Source organism: Tupaia chinensis, unplaced genomic scaffold (genome assembly GCF_000334495.1).
Source record: "Tupaia chinensis unplaced genomic scaffold, TupChi_1.0 Scaffold140400_1, whole genome shotgun sequence".
In the NCBI taxonomy this organism is placed as follows: Eukaryota; Metazoa; Chordata; class Mammalia; order Scandentia; family Tupaiidae; genus Tupaia; species Tupaia belangeri.
In genome coordinates this window covers 1,131,546-1,152,085 of record NW_006200277.1, presented here as the reverse complement: position 1 = coordinate 1,152,085, position 20,540 = coordinate 1,131,546, and the positions used below count along the sequence as shown (strand labels likewise).

The window sequence follows — 20,540 nt, the reverse complement described above, 5'->3', positions numbered from 1 at the left end:
ATTCTCAGATAAACAAAACCTGAAAGAATTTACCAGCACCAGACCAGATCTCTAAGAAGTTCTCAAGGGTGTGCTATATCAGGAAAATTAAATACAGACACACAGAAATAAGAGTTCAAAAACTAAGAACGTGGCCAACTTAATCGTAGGGACAAGTCTGGGGCCAGCTGGGTGCTACTTTATAGTATGTTCATTCTACTCACTGAGATGTATGCCTAAAGTCAGACTTGTGTTCATGGATACATCATCTGTGCTTGCTACTGAAAATATTTAGATTAATTAATATCTTTAGTGAATCAATAAAATGGGGTTGGGGGAAGACATAGAAAGCAACTATGGGATATCAGAGACAGTGTGGGAGGAGGGTGAGAGATAGCAGAAGCTTAGAGATAGGGAATCAAGAATGGGGGAAAAAAAGCAAAATATATAGGAAACAGGAAATGGAAAATTATTTGTTGATGATAACATGTATGTTGATGTGCTTGATGGAGCCAATATATAGTGTATTCTGGATGGAAAATCTCATTTTGTATGCTGTAACGATGTAAAATGAATGAATGCAAATTAAGTTACAAAAAAAAAGTCTCAGGAAAAAAAAATTATTCAATGACTGCAGTAAGATATATAGCCCTAGCTAGGTGCTACTTTATAGGATGTGTAAAGTTAGACTTGTGTTCATGGAAATGTATATATCACCTGTGTTTGCTATGAAAATATTTACATTAATTAAGGTCTTTAGTAATTCAATAAAATGTGGGGGGGAAACAGTATAGAAAGCAAACATAGATACAAGAGACAGTGTGGGAAGAGAGTGGGAGATGGCAGAGGGTAAGAGACAGGGAATCAAGGACGGGGGGGAAAAAGCAAAACATACAGAAAACAAGAAATGGAAAATTATTTGCTGACAATAACATGTTTGTTGATGTGCTTGATTGAGACAATATACCGTGTACTCTGGATGGAAAATCTCATTTTGTATGCTGTAATGATGTACAGTGAATGAATGCAAATAAATAAATTGAAATTTAAAAAATAAAAAAAAAGAAGAATCTAGGTGGTAAATACATAGGAGCTCACTTTAGAATTCTTTCAACAAGCTTGAAATGTTTCATGACAAAATACCAGAGAAGAAAATGTAAGAAAGGACATACCTAAAACCGAATTTGTTTGTAGAAGGAAATGTTGCTGCACAGTGACACAGAAATCTTGATATAGGCTGGAGAATTCCTATTTCTTGAAAGCTCAGACACTTTATAAGCTCTTCAGGTGGTTATCTGTCATCCCTAGAGCCACCCTAAATGTACAAAGACTGTGTTGTGGGTCACTGCCCACAACTAATTGCCCAGCTAGTGAGTAACTGGCATATCTATTTTCCCTAATTAGATTTCACTTTAATTTAAAAATCTACTAAATATGCCTTAAAACATAGCTTCAAAATATGTTGTCTTTATAACTCTTTTTACTCAACAAAATGCCTTTAGAATTGAGTTTGGTTGCCATACGCTTTGTTTGTCCAAACCTGTCTCCACCCCCACAAATAGGTAAGCAAGCCCTGGGGCCACTCTGCTCTACCATAACATGGTCACAGTCAGAGGAGGGCATGAAATCCTGTGAATGTCTTTAATAAAAAGAGGAAAGAAATCTTTTTTTAAATGCCAGGCTTAACAAGTTCCTCTGGAAAACTTGCAGTAATGGTAACATTTTTCACTTCTCAGAGCTGATGTCCCCATACATAAGAAAGAAGAATGATCTGAAAGTGTCTTTTTAGCTGACACGGCAATTACTCTCTATTTCAGAGATCTGTCCTTAAAAAGACGACTCTCAAGCGCTCCTTTCAGGCACCTGAGAGGAACTCACCCTTCTCCCTCACTTCCTGTTCTCCTTTTTCATTGTTTCTTTGGCTCCCACAGCATTAGTGTTTGTGGCTGTGCTGACACTGTGGGTCTTTAAAAAGAAGGGACAAGGAATCAAAAAGTTGTCAAAGAACTGAGAAGCTTAATATTATAAGGGGGAGTCAAGAGGCAAGAGGCATATTAAGTGCAATAGAGAAAACCCTCTCCCATCCTGCCATGCCTGCCACAGAGAACAGCTGCAATCTCTGTAGCTTGAAGCTCTACATTAAAAATACTCCCAGGAGCATATTAAAGGAAAAAGTCCTGACTCAGTCTTTTTTCTACACAGTAGACTTGAAATGAATCTTTTCAATGGCAAACTTATGGATCACTGAAGAGATCACATTTACAAAGTGTGATTTACAATTACATTTAGCAATTCACATTGCTAACTTTTTAAAAATTATAAAATAATTTCAAGAAGTACTGCCAAATATAAAGAGAAAAGCATAGATGATGCATAATTCCATCTTACAAAGAAAAGGACTTTGAGAAATAGGTATATATCCTTCCAAACTTCTCCTACAACTGTCCAGCACATCACTGCAAATTTTAAGAGAAATAGATTTCCTCCAATAGGTATTTATTCTTATTTTATTGATATTTTCTTCTTTTCCAGTTATCCCTCCCACTCACTAGTATCTACATTTTCCCTTTTTGACTAACTTCTTTTTCCTGTGAGGTCTAAGCATGCTCAATGCTTTCCCATAAGAGAAGGGGAGTACTTATAACCTCTCTAGTATTCCTCTCCTGTATTCTTTGTCTTTCTATAAGCATTCTTGTTCCCTCTTTCCTCTTTACATTTGAAGCTTTTCTAAGGAAAAACAATTATATTTTCATTGTCTACACTTTCCTACCACCGATATGGTCCGTCGTTGACTGTAAGGTGGTTTCTATCTTCACCATTTCTGTTCCTAAAGCCATTGATGACTTCCAAACACAGCCAAAGCTTGTCGGTCACATCTTTATTTAACTCATCAGCATACGGCTTATCTGGAACTCTTTTTCCTGTTATTTTATTCTAGTGCTTCTCCTTTATGACCACTACTTGTCCTCATCTTTCACTGATGAGGGAAAAAAAATGTTCTTTTGCCCGTTTTTAAAATATAACCAGTCTCTGGACTCTAGCCTTAGTCTCCAACTCTTCTGAATCTATATGCTTTTCCTTAGTGAGAACATGCACTCCTGCAATTTTAAGTGTCCTTTTCTCTCTTCTTAGCTATAGACCCCCAAATCCAAATGACCAACTGGATCTTTCCCTGGGATGAACTTTCCAAAGACACCGCAAGCTCAGCAATGTCTTCTCAGCCATCATCTTCTCTCCCAGTCCTCGACCTTCTCATTGACACTGTATTCAATTGATTCTAAGGAAGGACTGCTAGAACATTTGGTAATTGGGAGTTCACTGGGGCTGTCGAGAAAGCATTGGTGATTGTGATCGGTCCAGAAGGGAAGAGAAAGTCAGAACTGTTGGCGGCCAGTTAAGACCCTGCTTTCAAGCTTAACAATGAAGAGATAAGAAATGGATTAGATAAGTATTTAGGGTAGAGCCACGTGTAGAAATCACCTTTAGGACAGGGAAAACCTGAACAATTTTGCAGGCTATGGGAAGGAAGGTTATGGAAAAGATTAAAGATAAAAATAAGAGGATAGGAACTGAATCCTCGCAGCCATGAAAAAGACAGTAAGTAGGTCTTTTCTTCCTGCAGCTACATTGTGTACCCTGTAGGTGACATTGTGTACCCTGTAGGTGACATTTGTACCCTGTAGGTGACATTGTGTACCCTGTAGGTGACATTGTGTACCCTGTAGGTGACATTTGCTTTAATAAATCCATATCTGCTATGTGTCACTCATTGCAGTATTGAGTAAATAGTAACAATTTTTTGAAATATTTGCATGTGATATTTAATCTTTACATTTGACATCTGTAGTAAGGCAAAAATTGCAGCTGGGGTTAATCAGTACAACTAACTAAATTGAGAGTTCCTTTTCCCTTTCAAAATATCCCACTGCCCATGAGTCCATACTCATATGGAGAATCATTTTAATCCAACCCATACACAACTAGCACCTTTTGATTAAACCCCTCCTTGTCAGTAAAGTCGCATTCTGGAATGGACATGAACTTCCTCATCGATGCGGTCTTTTACCAGATTTTCTTGCTGTGCTACTTCCCTGCAAAATTCTCCTGTATAATAAATTCTGCGTCTGTGCCCAAGATACAGTCTCCCTATACAATTCCCAGCTTTAATGGTTCATTTAACTCAAATGAATAAACACACCTCTTTTCTGCTGTTGTGGAGAGCCTTGGGGGCTGGCAGGAGGCAGACTGGGCTAGGAGAGAGGGCCCCAGTCGTAAGGAGAGGTTTTCAGGTTGGTTCTTGGAAAACGATGAATCTGCTTCCAAAGTACGCAAACAGCTGTCAGCACTAAGAGGACCAGGAAGGGGAGGACTCTGAACCGTGTGAGGGGTGGCAGACGCTGCGTTTGGGGTTTCCGAAACTGGACAGACCGAGCTGAACGCTGCTTAGGGGAGGGAGCGGTCAGCAATGCCTGTCTCCTTTCCCTCCCCGCTGCTCCCACTGGAAGCGCTGGCCGAGATCCCCTGCTCCAGTCCCTGTGGTCGCACCTCGGCTGCACCTGCACGTGGGGACGGGCGCAGCCAGCACCGAGAGCCCGGGGAAGGGCCTCAAAGCGCTGGCGGGCGCGGCCCTGCGGTGGGAGGAGCGAGGGAGGCTCTCCCTCCCACGGAAACCCTGCCCCTGGGTCTGGCACCGCCGGGAGCGGTTTCCCCCTTGCTCAGCCCTTGGCTCACGGGAAAGACCGCAGACGCGCTGCCCTGTGCTCGGCCAGGTGTAGGTACACGACAGGGACTCGCCGGGGAGAGCACTGGGGGCGGGAGGTTGAGCTCCTGAAGGAGGACCGTGCTCGCCCTAGGATGAGTCGCCAGGGAGCAAATGGCTCATGTCCCTGGGCTACAGGGTGAGCAGGCAGGTATTGCTTGATCCTGGAGATACGCGAAAGACTCCTTGTCCTGCGTGCGTTAGGGACCGTTTGGAGACGAGGGCTTAAGTAAAAATCAGAGCTCAGCGCCTCCTCCCACTTGGGAAACGCCAGCTTCTGCTTGGAGTAGTTGGAGACATAATTTCCTTCCCTGACCTAGCTTCTTCCCGGAAAAGTTCACCACTGAATCAGACAGGGGTGGCATTACCCTGGCGTTGGCAGAAGCCGCAGTCCTGACCCCAGGGTAGCCATTAGCACGGTTGTCAAGAAAGCCTGGGGCGGGAGGGTTTTTAAAGTAAAATTGAGAGCTTTGTGGCAAGGAGGCTGAGAAGTCCAGATTCTTGGGAATAAGTACAAAATTATATAATTGGTTCTGGATGAGTTTTCCAGAAATGGTAAGAGAGGGCAGCATTCAGAAAGCATAGCAGGGCAGACACAAATTAGCTAGAAAAAGGAATTTTTATTACTCTGACTTTCCTGCTGGCCAAAAATCTCACATGTTTGCAAAGTCAAGGCAGTGAATCAGAACTTCAGTTACAGTGTATTATTAACCCTGTTTTGCTGGGCGAGCCCAGTGGCTCTCTGGCCAGCAAGTTCTGGCAATGAAGCCAGCACCGCTGGTGCAAAGAATTCTGGGATGTCTGACAGTGAGATGGATGGAAGAACCCATACTCCATCTCTGCTCACTGCCCTTCTGTCCAGAAATCGGGTCGTGCAAATGAACTACTTGGTACGTATACAGATCGCTACTCGGGAAGGCACTCCTAAGTGTTTTGCATTAGGGGTCTCTGGAATATCACACGGTGACCCGTGGGCTAGAAGGGTGCTAAGGCAGAGTCATGGGAGAGAAGTAGCTTGGAACGTAAAATGTGGACAAGAGTAAGAGAGGGAATACTGTGGCCATCTGCTCTGTTCTAAGTGGCTAAGTTCATTAATGTATGAATGAGGACTTGGATTTTATTAGTGCGTCCTAATACTCGAAGATTCAGAAACCGAAACCTCTTCATTACAGTAAAAACACAAAAATATAAACAATGTGTATTTAGAAGGAAATATGTAAACCCAATTTTTGAAATGATAGGAAAAAAACAGATCAGATTTACGCTCCACAGTGTAAAGAAGATTCCTATCATGTTTGTTAAAAGATACAATTCTTCCCTCAATGACTTTGGGATGCTGATATGACTCGGTAGATGTGAGCATAGAAATATTTTTAATTCCCTTGATTCTAGCTGATGTAGTTAATACCTTTTTGATTTCTTTTGTTTTGTTTTGTTTTAAATAAACAATCTTCGACTCCAGCTTGGGCTGTGTAGTGATTCTTATTTTCTATTTGTTACTGATGTAAATAAACTATGGGTGATTTCTAGTATTCTTATCAACCTTTGCACTGGGAGTAAAAACAAATACAGATATGTTATCTTCCTCTTGTAGAACACTGTATGGTGTTGTCATGATATATGTCTTTTTTTTATATGTTAGAACTTATAATGTAGATTTTCTAATGGGAGAGATAAATGAAGAGTGGTCTTTGGGACAGAAAAAAAAAAGATGTTCTATATGCTTCCAGTTCTCCAAGCTATCTAATTCTGAAAACTATCTTATTTATCTTTTCAAAATTATATTCAGGATGTTTTTCTAATGTTAGTAGGCTTCTGGCTTATAAGTAAATGTTGAAAAAACTAAAGCTATGTTATCTAACTTGTATAATACTTTTTTTATTCTTAAAATTATGTAAGACACTAAAATGAAACATTTAACAGTTGAAGCCTTAAGCATAGTATATACTAAGTGAAATTTCAGTCTTTGTAAGAAAAAATGTGCTAGGATTCTTCAAAGAATTGCCTATTTATCTCAAAGTGTTAATGAACCTTTTCTGAAACTATAGAAATGAAGAGAAACATAAGAATGCTGAGAACAAGATTAAAGAAATAATTTGGATGAAAAAACTAAGCAGAAACAATGAATGATTAGGCCAGCAGTTTAACAATAACACATTTGCTGTTGTACATAAGAAACTGACATGCATGTATTATGACTAGTGAACAAAGCTAAGTAAAGACTTTATCTTTTAAGTAGGAATTAAGATTATAAATGGAAAGAAACTAAATGATCATTTAAAATTATTCTTTCACAAGAAAAGTAAAGAACAAGGATATGGAAAACTAAGCAGTGATGAAGACCTCGAAATAATTGTTGACCAAAAGCAGGTGAGTGAATGCTTCCATACCTTTTCTATATTATGCTATAGAGTTTTGACTCCTGATGCCCTTGGGTGCTCAGCGCTTTCCTGGCAGCTGTGTTAGCCTGTGTTGAGGCCTGCTAGTGAGTAGACTTCTCGAGCAGCTCAGCCTCTGTAATGACACCTCAGATCCGCTGACCTCTGCATAATGTCAACATGGAGGTTTTGAGTGTAAGATGAAAAATATAGCTAGACCAAGATAAGAGCACTTTTGGAAAGCTTAAGACATCACTTGATAAAGTTAGTAAAAAAAAAGCAATGGTAATTTGGGAGAACAGAAAAGACTTAAGCAAGAACGAGAACACCTCAGATCCGCTGACCTCTGCATAATGTCAACATGGAGGTTTTGAGTGTAAGATGAAAAATATAGCTAGACCAAGATAAGAACACTTTTGGAAAGCTTAAGACATCACTTGATAAAGTTAGTCAAAAAAAAGCAATGGTAATTTGGTTGGGAGAACAGGAAAGACTTAAGCGAGAACGAGAAAGTATATTCTTGTGAAAGCGAGGAAAGCTATCATTAATGTGTCTTGAAAAGCAATGAATGCAATTGAGAGAGAGGGGTAACAGATGTTGAAAAACAGAACTTTAAACATAAATATTGCCCAATTTAATTTGTCTAATTGTCTGCCGTAAGTGTGGAGATTATTTTTAAAAACGAAAAGAGGCTATTAATAGTCTATAATGCTGTCCACAGTTTGCAAAATACCTCCAGCTTGATGCTGTGTGGGCCCATAAGGTGGAATGAAAACGCAGAATAGACCGTACATAACGACATGCAGGTGAGGGAGGCGCCCAGCCCGTGTCCGTGAGCTGGCCTTAGCCTTGAAACCTTTGCAATGACACAGGGGACAGGGCAACTGCACATGTGCTTAGTGGGTGCGTGGCCCTGAACCTGAGGGTGATGAAAGCTCAGCGCTAGAGAGACAATTCAAAGGGATCGAGCAGAGAGAGCGGGAAGGCCGTCTGTGACACCGAAGGGCTGGGTTTGGCCGGTCTCCTAGCAGTGCAGTCTGTCGGCATCATAGAGATTGTGTGAAGGGAACCGCAGTATGTGTTTCTGACAAAAGAATGGACAACAGCCATCAGAAGGTAGCAACAAGCAGGAATTGACTTAGAGATTGGGTTGTTAGGCTTGGAATAATCAAGATGGCAGAAGTGTTCTTCTGGAAAAACGGCCAGAGGTAGCTTCTCCAAGGAAGTGCAGAAAATACCGACATCACAGGACTTACTCAAACTGCCTCTTAGTTTTTCTTGTCTTATCATCACTCTCCCACCTCTGAGTAAAAGAGGGTAGGAGATGTGTGGGTTTGAGGTTTTATGTCTGCTATGTCGTGCCAAATCGTTCGTTTAGTCAAGAAGGTAAGTGGGACTGGGGTCCGAGTGCTCGGTGGGCTCCTCGGTCGTTCTGACCAAACCAGATTAACTTCGTGCCATCTGCAGCTCCCACTGACCCGGCCCCAGCCTGAGACTTGATTACAGGACGGGCTCTATCTGGCAGTAAGCTGGTCAAATAAAATTGAGTGTATCATTGGGACATGCATTCATATACGTTTCTCCATGAAAACAAGAAGTTATTTTATCTCTCCCTTAATCATAGAATATAAATTCTCACTTTTTTTGTCTTTTTTATTATCTTCCTACACTAATGCTTTTATTTTCTGACTTTTATTTTTGTGAAAAAGTTTGTGTTTTAACTAAATTTGGAGTTCAGAAAACTACGAAATTATATTGTGATCTTTGATGTGGAAAACCCAAAGAAATCATTGTCCTGTTGTTGTTTTTTGTAAAGGATACCTTTTACAAAATTTACATTGCAATGACTGAATATGTTTTATTAGCTGTTAAAGAGTTTTTTTTTTTTAAAAAAAAAGAAGGAACAAACATTTCTGCTTCTTAAGAAAATAGCCCTTGTACCTGGGGCAGCTGAGGCTGTGAGCTTCTGCAGCTCTCACAGCTGGCTACTCCGGGGCGCTGGCCTAGCTGTGCTGAGTCATCCACGTCAGAGCAGGTTTTGAAAGTCAGGTAGCTGTGAGTATGAGCTGGCGCTGGGGTCTGCTGCTGCCAGTCAGAGCGTACTTGCTTTGTCAGGGGATTTCTTTGGTGTCGATGTTGTGACCAGGTCCTAGGTTGAAACGACATTGTTGATGTCGCAAAGTAAAATATTTGGAAAAACACTATAACTGGTCTGTATAAAACTACATAAAATTATTCCTGAGTTTAAGAAATCAGAAATTAGGGACCAGCAGTTAGCATAATGGCTATGTCGCTGCACTCCTATGTAGTTGACAGCGGTTCGAGTCCTGGACCTAATGGCTTAAACTCAAGCCGGGCGTGTGTGCGTGCGTGCCCAAGATCCCAGGAGGAGAATGGAGGAGAAGGGATTGTGGTGTGGCCATCCTCCCTGGGGGGTGATTTCTTGCTTTCCGTCTCTCTGTCTGTCTCTGTCTTTCTGGCGAGCACACACACCCTATAGCAAAAACCTCTAAAAAAAAAAAAAGAAAGAAAGAAAAGAAAAGAAAAGAAATCAGAAATTAAATGTGTATATGTGTTTGTGTGTGTGTGTGTATGTGTGTAAAATGCATTTGCTTTCCAGCAGTAGAGTATTTCTTTATCTGATATCTGCTGTAAGTCATAGGCATGTATATAATAAGCATGAGATATGTGGGTATATTATAAATTATACATGTGTACCTACTATACATATATGCATAATAAAATTAAAACTCCATGGCATTATACATTATTTTGCCTGGAATGTTTATGTTCAATTTATTACTCCTTCATCTTTTCAGAAACATGGTAGAAATTTGTTAGTCAATCTTTATACTGTTTTTCTTTTCTTATTTTTTTAACATACAATGACTGTGCATCCTTATAGCATACCAAATGTATGTCCCAGCATGAATACACTGTCTATTAGTCTAGTCAAAGGTATCAGCATACACATTATGGCTTTTTCACTAAATGATGCCAAAAGAAAATCTAAAAAGGTAAATAAATCGTTGGAGTGCCGTGACGGGCCGACGTCAGTCTGTCTTCCGGAAGCTGTCACCACAAACATCGGGAGAGCCGTGGGCCATTTCACAGCCATGAGGTCTGCAGGTCTCATGCAGCCGTCCGAGAAGGGTGCACCGCCTTCTCGTGGCAGCGAGTTAATGACAGAAGCCTCACCGAGTACACACCGTCTGTTCCCCAGGCTCCCCCGTTCAAGGGAGTAAAAGATTATTTCTGTGTAATTTTTACATGGAAAAAAGTAAATTTTGGAAATAGGTATGATTTTTTTCTTGAAAGGCAGTCTTGTACCTCTCTCTTTGAATTTTAAAGTTTGTTTGAGATGTGTACAAAAGCATTCCAAAAAATTATTATTTTTGAGAGAGAGAGAGAGATGTTTGCAATAGGGCACGTGCGTTCGCCAGAGACACAGAGAGAGAGAAAGTGAGAAATCATCCCCCAGAGGTATGGTCACACCACAATCCCTTCTCCATTCTCCTCTTAGGATCTTGGGCATGCATGCACTTGCGCCAGATGTGAGTTTGAGGCTGTCAGCTTCAGAACTCAACCACAGTTAACTATGTGGGAGTCCAGTGATGTAAGCATTATACCATCTGCTGGTCTCCAAAAAAATTCTTAAATTAGTGGTCACCTGGAGCTTGAGGAGCTGCATGCGGGTGTCTGGGGTCTGACAATGGCCAAGAACAAATTTAGAGGTCAGAAGTCCAGGAATGTATTTCATATAGCCAGCCAAAAAAACTTCAAGGCTAAAAACAAAGCAAAACCAGTTACTACAAATCTTAAGATAAACATTATGAATGATGAAAAAGTTAACAGAGTGTGGGACCAGCAGTTAGCGTAATGGCTATGTCACTGGACTCCCACGTAGTCTACCGCAGTTCGAGTCCCGGACCCGGTGGCTTAAACTTACGCCGGGCGCGTGTGCGTGCATGCCCAAGATCCTGAGAGGAGAATGGAGGAGAAGGGATTGTGGCGTGGCTATCCCCCCTGGGGGGTGATTTCCTGCTTTCTGTCTCTCTGTCTTTCTGGCGAGCGCACGTGCCCTATAGCAAAAACCTCTCAAAAAAAAAAAAAAGTTAACAGAGTGAATAAACCTTTTATAAATATACAAAAAGAACTGGCACACTTTTCAAGAGGTCTTTCTCTTGAACCTCTACAGAAAGATCTGATTCCTCAGCAACATCTTGAAAATGAACCTGTTAATGTTGATGAAGCTACAAGATTAATGGCTCAGTTGTAATGTAGTGATGATATATCAAAGTACCCAAAAAGTTCAATAAATTAAATGTTTTATACAAAAAGAAAATTCTTAAATTAGTGTTGATGTCCTGAAGTAATTGGTGTCATATAATACTACACACACACAGACACACATGCACACACACACAGAGACTCACATCAACAGTCATTTAAAAACACTTCTCACATGAGATCGGAGTCATATTTTCCATCAGAAATCTCCAGGGTTTTAAGTTTATTTCTTCTGTGAATGAATGGAATAGAGAGAGTGCAGCCCCAAGAGGGTCTCGATGCCATGGCTTGCCCAGCTTCAGCCCTCCCAGGCCACGTGCACAGGCACACCAGATACTCAGAGGGCACCTGCACACGTAGGAGGTCTCCAGGCATGACCAGGGCCTTGCCATGTGGAGCTGCCTCCCAGCATCCCTCTACCACTGTGCTGCCGTCTATCTCCCTCCTTCCGCCCCACCATAGGGTTTTTACTTCAAGCATAGGAAAGTAATCAAAAGGAACACACTAAGCCTTAATGTCCATGAAATCCAAATATTTGACATAAAATTGCATATTTATAATTAATGAATGCTATATTTGGCTTTCTAAATAAATGTTAAAAAGAAAACTTTAAAATAAATGTTTTGGGTCATTTTTATTATTTATGAATGCATTCTTTCCTGATTGAAGGAAGAGAGGCCCTCACTTAAGAATAGGTGTCATGGTCCAGCAGCTGGCATGGCGGTTCAGGTCTGGACTCCCACATGGCCAACTGCAGTCTGAGTCCTGGGCCTGGTGACTTGGAAATCACGCAGCTGCGTGTGTGCCCAAAGTCCTGACTGGGAGATAAGGGGTTGCAGCGTGGCCACCCTCTTCTCACTGTCTCTCTCCAGCACATGTGCCCTATGACAGAGAGAAAAAGAAAGGCGTCACGGCCACATGAACTTGCTTCTGAAGTTACCGAGATCCCAGGGCTGAAAATGAGGGGATAGATGGTCAAGTTCCTTGAGTAAGGGATTGAAAGGGCTAACCACCTTGAATAATCACTCAACGTGTTCTATTTTTAAAGAGTGGCAACTCAAGGTTTATGATATGCTTGACTACATAGCTGTTATTCTAAAATGTTTTGAAGTCCAAGTAGAGTTGACGGGGGTAGCGGCTAGCGCAGAACATGTGTGGCTTTGTGAAGGGTATAGTTTCCAGGTCAGGCACTGGGACAGCAGCTGACAGTGTCACAGAGCTGGCTGGCTACGGGCTGAGCTGCGCTTGTGTCCGTCCGTCCATCAGGTGTGGAATGTCAGCCATCAGCGGGTTCCGAGAGGTGAGCACATTTAGGTCAGGGAAGGTTCTAGAACAGTCTTAGGGCCACAGACAGCGGTCCCGTAAGTCTGGAGCGGCACCTAGAAATCCTCACTTCGAAGTCCTCAGCTGATACAGCGAGTCCAGACCATCTTTGGAAACCACTGGGCCAGAGAAAATAACCAATGCAGTTCTCGAGAAGGAAAAAATATGTAAATAGCTTGTCATAAATTTGACATTCTTTAACTGAAAATTTCCTTGAAATCTGAAAACCAGAATCCATAGGCATCGTTATGATACTGAAGCCAAGAAAACCACGGTCCTCTAAGCCACAAGTGCCTCCGGAGACCTGGTTTGCAGTCGAACTTACTCCAGGCCTGTGGAGCTCAGGCTCCCTGCCCTCCCACCTTTACAGCCTCCCTGAGCTGACATATGTACAAGTGCTTCATAAACTGCATCATTAATGCTGCTTTAATCAGCTCGTTGCCACCCTCCCATCTCCCCTCCGCCCTACCCCAGTTTAGCAGACAGGAACTTGGAAACTGGAGAAGTGAAGCAAGGTGCTAGCGGCCTTGGCTAGGTGCAGCAGGACACTGGAACCCAGCCTTAGCCTTCTCTGTCCGTCCACTCGGCTCTGTACCTGTGTCTGTGACTGGCCGCCTTACAGGAGGCTGAGCAGCCGCTGGGCACAAGTGCCCCGATTATACAAGATAGCCGTCTACTAGGAACCGGAGCGACGAAGCCTCAGGGGATGCGCTCTTCCACACACGCTCCTTCGCTGCTTCCCTCCTGGCCCAGACGGCTTTGGAAGACACAGATGCCTTTCAGAGCGAATGTATACAAAACTAGAGGTAAACGTGGTCCTTGGCAACCCTTTCCTTTCACGGCCTCAGCAGGGAGGGCACGGGAAGCACCGCGGAAGGAGACAGTCCATTTGTTGGGTTTGGTTTTGTTTAGCCCGAACCTAAGCTGAGTAGGAAGCAATGGAAACCAAAACTTCTGTGACCCTTCTCTCCCTTTCTGTCTTACTGTGGCTTCTAGTTCACACAGAGTCATTGTACATCTTCGTGAGGTGCAGCACAGCTTTCCGAGGGTGCTTGCGGCGTGCAGTAAACAGGTCAAGGCACACGCTCACTCGCCAGTACCCAAGGTGCACGCACATTCAATAACACTTCGCTTTTCTTTTTTTTCTGTCTTACTGTGGCTTCTAGTTCACACAGAGTCATTGTACATCTTCGTGAGGTGCAGCACAGCTTTCCGAGGGTGCTTGCGGCGTGCAGTAAACAGGTCAAGGCACACGCTCACTCGCCAGTACCCAAGGTGCACATTCAATAACACTTCGCGTTTCTTTTTCGTTTTCAAGGGTGTTTTTGTTCGTATGTTTGAAGTACCTTTTGGAAGTATATGTATTTTTCCACTCCACCATGGCACACCATCCTGTAACCCTCTACACATGTTCACACACGTTCTTGTGTCTGTCCATCACCTCCCCAACCCCCACCTTCCCCCACGCGGCTTCTTGTTCCCACTGTTGCTCTGCATGTCCGCCCCAGCGAGCCCTTCAGTCTCTGCCATCGCGGATGGTGGGGACTTGCAGCATCTGTCTCCGTGGCCTGCTGGTCTCGCTTAGCACTGGATCTCCTGGCTCGTCCACTGTATCCAATGGTGTCATTCTTCACGGCCGAGTGGCATTCTGTTCGATATCCGTGTCCCTTGATGGTTGGTGGGCATTTAGGTTGGTTCTGCATCTTAGCTACCGTGAATAATGCGCAGAAACATGGATGAGCAAATGTCTCTCTACAGTGACTTCCTATCCTTGAGGTAGGTACCCAAGAACGAGATGACTGGGCCACATAATAGTTCTGTTTTTTACATTTCTGAGGACTCTTCGTACTGTTTCTACAGTGGCTGTGGCATTCACATTCCTACCAGAGTGCACGCGAGTTCCCTTTTCTCCACGTTTTATCTTTCCAAAAGAAAAAGAAAAAAAAAAAAAAAAAACAGGGCAGAGTCAGCCCTTGTGTCCCCAACAGCACATAAGCATCTGAGCAGGGTCCCAATTCTGTCCTGGTGGCCATTGTGACTGGATCCTAGTGAGGAAGTTCTAGAACGTACTCGTCGCCGGCTTTCTTCTGGCGCCAGCAGATACGATGGTCCTGCCACCACGTAAACAGCCAGCTGAGCCTGGGGCTCAGAAGTGAGGAGGGCGAGAAGGCCCAGCAGGGGCGTGGCTCGGGTGCTGCACTCACACACAGCTGACTGGAGTCTGAGTCCCGGGCCCAGTGGCTTGTGACTCTCTCTGGGCGTGATATGTTCATGCCCAAAATCCTAAGAGGAGAGTAGAAGAGAAGGAATTGCGGCTGGGCCATCCCTCTGATGGGTGACTTCTCATTTTTCCTCTTTGTGTCTCTCCCAGGTAGTGCAATGTCCTATAGCAAAAGCTTAAAGGAGAAAAAAAAAATGGAGGAGAACAAAATGCTCTTTCCGGGGCTCAGCACCAGTGTTCCTGTGCCATATCCACATGGTGGCTTGTGCATAAGATTCAGAGATCCGCAAAGTGTGAGGGCCTGTCTTCAGCTCCCACGTGTAGCACTTTCCCTGGGAACCTCCCAAGCCCTAAGTCTGGTCCGCATGAAGAGACCCTCTGGATGCACAGTCAGCCTGTTAACCCAGAGAGCCTCAGTCAGGGCACTCGAGACCCTCGAAGGACCAAGCGCCCTCTGCATGTGTAGTTGTTCTGTTAAGCTTGCCGCAGGCTCGCCCATGTTTTTCTCTGCAAAGACTGACGGATGAGAAGGTTGAATGAAAAGAAGCCAGAGTTATTGGGGAGGAAAAGATGAAAGCTGCTCAGGTTGCTGTCTGTCTGGAATCTGCCCTGGAGCGGACAAACGACTGCTGTGGCCCTCGGAGCCTACAAAGCTGCTCATCGGCAGTAAATCCTGCACAAGGGTGAGGGAGAGGTTTCCATTAGGTTAAGTTAAAAATTATTGAAATGAAAGCATGATCACCCTGTATTTTATTCTTAAATATTCTCTATTTAAAGCAAGAAATATAAAGAGAATTCTGGGTTATTTTTATATGTGGTGGGGAGAGCACACTAACCCCAAGTACCGTACTTCGTATTTTTCATGTACTCACAATGGTGAGTTTGTTTTCTGAGTGTTTGTTTAGCTTCATGAACTTCAATCTAGTGTACTGATCCCCAAGCATTTACTGATCTAGGAAAAACACAGACGAGATCCAACATCTTAATTCAGAGCCCTCTGACAGGTTACTGAAGTGTGCAGGTATGAGGTACGGCTAGAAAAGCCAGAGGGTCTCTTTAAAGAGCCGAGGCAGGCAAGAAGGCTCAGGCGCTGCCATGGCCTCGGTGCTGGTTGTGGCTTTGCCGTTCCTACACAGGAGCCGCAGGAGGAGGCAACGTGCTCGGAGTGTCTGCCTCTCGTCTTTGCGGTGGATGGTGCTTTCTGGCTCAGATGTGTGTGAGGCTCAGCTGGGGATGCCCAGGAGAGCCGAGCGCCGTCCACAGCTGGAACACAGCAGAACCCAGGGACCCTGTTCCACCCGATGCTCCTCCCACCAGCCGCAGGCTCGCCCCCCCCCCCCAGCCGCAGGCTCCTGCACGGCGGAGAGGGTGGTTGCCGCTCTGTAGTCGTCCCCTCCAGCTCACTAGCATGCCTTCCACACGCCTTCTCTGTGCACTGTCAGTGTGCCAGCTCCTCCGCCCACCGTGTGCTTGGCGTTGCGGACAGCACCAACGAGGCGCAGGTCGCTCTTACACTGTGGCTAAGTGCAGGGTACACGCGGGTATCTGCCAAAGTCGGCTGTGGCCACGCAGCGGCTGCACCACTCTGGGAGCCCACAGGCCGCTCTGAACCCCAGGCTACTCTGCTGTCCACTGAGGAGCCCGGTATTTGCTCCCTAAAGCAGCCAAGAGAATTAAGGTCCTGCGTGTGAACACTCAGCGAAGGCAGGGCGTGTAACAAGTGCCGCGTAACCAGCAGAATTGGGGAAACTGGGCCGGTGACAATAATGACCCCTGTCTCCAGCTACAGGGAGCCCCTTGAATTCGGTGCTGGGAGGGTGGGTGCTGAGTGCTGTCCTGGGTCATGGTGCAGGTGCCTCCTCGGAGCAGCGGGTTCAAAAACAAGGGAGCAGACTGTGAGGGAAGGCGACAGGGCGGGGGCCAGTTGCCGTGAGCTGGCGCTGGGGAGCGGCAGCCTGGCCCAGTCTAGGTGAGGACTAGTGGAACACGGGCTGGTGGAACAGCGTGACCACATGTACTCGTTTTTCAAGAAAGGCAATTAACCGTCTACATGGTAAATGTTCAAATCGATTTAAAAATATAAAGCAGCATATAGTCAAACAAGACAGCTTGAGACTGTATAAAGCCTTCGAGGCTCCAGTCTGTGCCCCTGAACGCTCACGGACTGGGGTAAAGACCAGATGCTGACATGGGCTTGGTCCGTCTCCGTGCTCCTGTGTCCCTCCCCTGTTCTACACCCCCCTGAAAACTGACTGGCCTAGTTGCAAATCTGATGGAAACAACGGGCATTAAGGAATATTTGACAGTGAGCCTCGAGTCCCTCAGGAAGAAGGGAACCAGTTAACCTGAAATGAAAAATAAATACATTAATAAAGGGGCCAGCAGTTGGCTTGGTGGTTAAAGGCACCGGACTCCCACATGGCCCCATGGTTCTGGTACCAGAGCCTGTGACTTGAAAATCACATTGACATGGGGACGTGTGTGCCCAAAATCCTGAGAGGGGAATAGAGAAGGGATTATGGGGTGGCCGTCCCCACTGGGGGGGATTTCTCACTGTACCTCTCTTTGTCTCTCTCTCCAGCAAGCACATGCTCCCTTTAGCAAAATCCAGAAATAAAATAAATAATCCATATGATAAGATGAGTAGGGAAGATATTGATAAGCGGGAGGCATTGCTGGTATTTCTGCCTATTCAAAACTGCCTTTGACGCCCACCCTTCGGCCAGCCTAGCATCTCACTGCGTTACTTAGTGGCGAGCCAGTACCCAGCTTGCCTCTCCCTGTGATTTCCCTCAGTCCTCCAGACAGAAGTGCAGCCCATGGGCTCGGTTAGAAACTGAACAGCAGGAGAGACCATGAGTAGCCGGCTAGGCTCAATGATGTCTGAAACGCCGTACACAGCTCCACCTCAGGCTGCTAGTGAACAGCCCGTGCTAAGCTCATGTAGCACAGAAGGAAAAACACTTAGATGTGAAGTCGTTTTCAAATAGCCCATTGTTTTTTCAATTTAATCCAATGGGGGAAGTGCTGACAGTATGTTTGGTCAGTGAGAAAATGAATGCAGAATGGAAACGACATGAACTGACATGCCGAGTGTAGAAATGGTGTGCTCCGTGAAAGCGGCTGTCAGAGGTGGCAGGCTCAGAAGTAGACGCTGCCATTAGAAGTGCAGCTCAAAAGTCAGAACCACTTAGCCTTTCTTTCTTTCTTTTTTCTTTCTTTCTTTTTTTCTCTAGGGCGCGTGCACTCACCAGACAGACAGTGAGAGACAGAGAGACAGAAAGCGAGAAATCACCACCCAGGGGGATGGCCACGCCGCAATCCCTTCTCCTCCAATCTCCTCTCGGGATCTTGGGCACGCACACTTAGTGTGGGGTGAACACTAGGTTGTTGTGGTCTCTTCACTTTTTATGTTTGTTGTGGTTGTTTTGAGTAGATTCATCTGATCAATAGGAGAACTGTAGATGGTTGTGTTGGAAAGGATCTCAGAGGATAATCTAACCCAACGGTTTTAAAAATCAAGCTCCGTGCAACATTTCCAGGCACCTCGAGTGGAGCAGGGGTGTCTGTGCATGAAGCTGCACCTTGAGGAGCAGCTCGGGTGTACAAGGGAGAGGGCGCTGCTGCTCTGATGTTGGCTCTCCTGCCATCCGAGTAGAGGGGGTCTCAGAGGAAAGCAGCTTGGCTGCTCACCCCACGAGTGCTCACCCCCTCTAGTCTTGGGTTCTTTCAACTCCTTGCAACCGCCTTCCTAAATTACAACGCACCCTACGCTCTCTTCCAAAGGGTCCGAGATTGGTAAACTGAGCATACGAACCAGAACCCTGAAGATTTTATGGAAAGGTGTTCACGTAAGGTGCCTCCTGACTCTCCATAAGGAGGTCCTCTTAACAGTGCATTAACTTCCAGGATACGAGCACTGACGTCTCTGTAAAGGCACTCCGAAGTCTCCTGAACTACCTCTGAGATGAGCAAAGTGGCCCTTCCATGGTGACGGACATTCTTGTCTCTCAGGGTGCTCCCTGGTTTGGCCTCCCCATTCCCGGCAGTCCCCCCAGGGAGCGAAGCATGTCTGTGGTTGGCGTCCAGCTCTGAGCCCATCCACCTGAAGCCAGCTGCCAGCGTTGTGGTCTGATGGACCCTGCAGGTGAACGCCCATCACTGGATTCACCCTCTGTTGTCATGAGAGCTTTGAAAAACAGTGCAAGAGGAAATATTTGTACTAAAATGATTTATGTTAGGAATTCAAAATCTGATAAAAATGACAAAGGAACAGGTAGACCATACACAGTCCTTCTCTTATTTAAACAGCAGTGTGAGTCCGGAGGGCAAGCTCCCTCCCTTCTCTGTCTCTGCACCGGGATGCCTGTGCCCTGCCGGTGCCCTGGCCGCTCACGCGTGCGGCTGTGTGTTTACTGCCCTCCCGCCAGACTGGGAGCCGCCTCGCCTTCTCAGCCAGCACGAGCCTGGCCCTCCTCTGCCACTCGTCTCTTGTTCCGACTCTGCGTGTGTAAGGCTGGACCGAAACACCGTTCTCACAGACCTGCTTACTTTTTCAATGCTCCATGACATCTTTCCTTTTTTCTGAAACAACTCATAATTCTGTCTTTATCACTCATCATCAGTCTTTCACATGACCACTCCCGGGGAGAGTGGGTGCCACTTCCTCCCTATCTTGTGACCTAGGAAAACACGCGCACACAAGTGACCACTCAGTACAATGGTCTTTATTCCTCCTCATAGTATCCCATCGCCCAAAGTGATCTCATCCTCGAAATGTATGAATAAGTGACTTATTAAAGAGATGGCAAGAGAATGTCCCATCTCAGCTCTGTACTGGATGTTCTGAATAGAAAAAACATTCATTCATCACTTTTTTCCTAATGGAATTATGTCATTTGTGTAATGAGTGAATAATTAATGAATTTTGTTGTATGAAGACACTAAGCATCTAAGCAGTCTTCTTAGATTCAGCAATTATGCAGCTATCACTTCCCTGCACTCCCAGCTTCCCCCTTTAAACTGTGTGTCCCCACGTTTGGCACATTCAGATTTGGGACCTGTGACAGTAGTACCTGAAAAAATGAATGATGGTACATTAATCGGTGGATTTTTTAAATCAAATTGTTTAGAACAAGATCAAGTAAGTTGAAGCTCACAAACGGGGTTAGATATTCTTAATATTAAGCTAAAACTGTAAAGCCTTGGAAATTTAAAATTTTCCCTTTAAGAAAACCATTTTTCTCCAAATGAATGAACAATTTTGCCCTTTCATACGAACTCCAAGGCACTCTTTGAAAGCCTGCCTCAGCACCTTCATGGACCTGTCCGCCACATCTGAGGACCCAGCCCCTGCGTGAGTGGTGGCAGTGAAGGCGTGGAGAAATTGATGTTCCACTGCTTCCCAAACAAAATGCAAACTCCCTAGCTTGTTAGAAATTCATGCTCGGGGAACCAGCAGTTGGTGTAATGGCTATGTCACTGGACTCCCACGTGGTCAACCACAGTTCGAGTCTCAGGCCCAGTGGCTTAAACTCACACCAGGCGTGTGTGTGTGTGTGCCCAAGACCCCAAGAGGAGAATGGAAGAG

General features: G+C 44.9%; 2 protein-coding genes across 3 annotated transcripts in view; both read left to right on the top strand.

Annotated features, from left to right (window-relative positions):
• Positions 1-5,415: 5,415 nt before the first annotated feature.
• The window catches only part of PEX5L (peroxisomal biogenesis factor 5 like), a 127,541-nt gene continuing 112,416 nt past the window's right edge, over positions 5,416-20,540 (top strand). Inside the window, exons 1-2 of one of the 2 annotated variants that reach the window (XM_006162736.2) lie at positions 5,416-5,628; positions 7,037-7,108. In XM_006162736.2, coding sequence (XP_006162798.1) covers positions 5,536-5,628; positions 7,037-7,108 — 165 coding nt within the window. In that variant the 5' untranslated portion in view covers positions 5,416-5,535. The remainder of the gene's footprint in view (positions 5,629-7,036; positions 7,109-20,540) is intronic. The other variant, XM_006162734.3, reaches the window with a different exon arrangement.
• On the top strand, positions 10,722-11,905 carry LOC102486410 (uncharacterized protein C8orf59 homolog). Its single transcript, XM_006162733.2, has 2 exons — positions 10,722-10,974; positions 11,239-11,905. The coding sequence occupies exons 1-2, from the start codon at positions 10,829-10,831 to the stop codon at positions 11,393-11,395; spliced, it is 303 nt and encodes a 100-aa protein (XP_006162795.1). The 5' UTR covers positions 10,722-10,828; the 3' UTR covers positions 11,396-11,905.

Coding starts and splice junctions, on each gene's coding strand:
- LOC102486410 (XM_006162733.2), top strand. CDS start 10,829: ATGGCCAAGAACAAATTTAGAGGTCAGAAGTCCAGGAATGTATTTCAT. Junction 10,975..11,238: donor GATGAAAAAGTTAACAGAGT/GTGGGACCAGCA, acceptor AAAAGTTAACAG/AGTGAATAAACCTTTTATAA.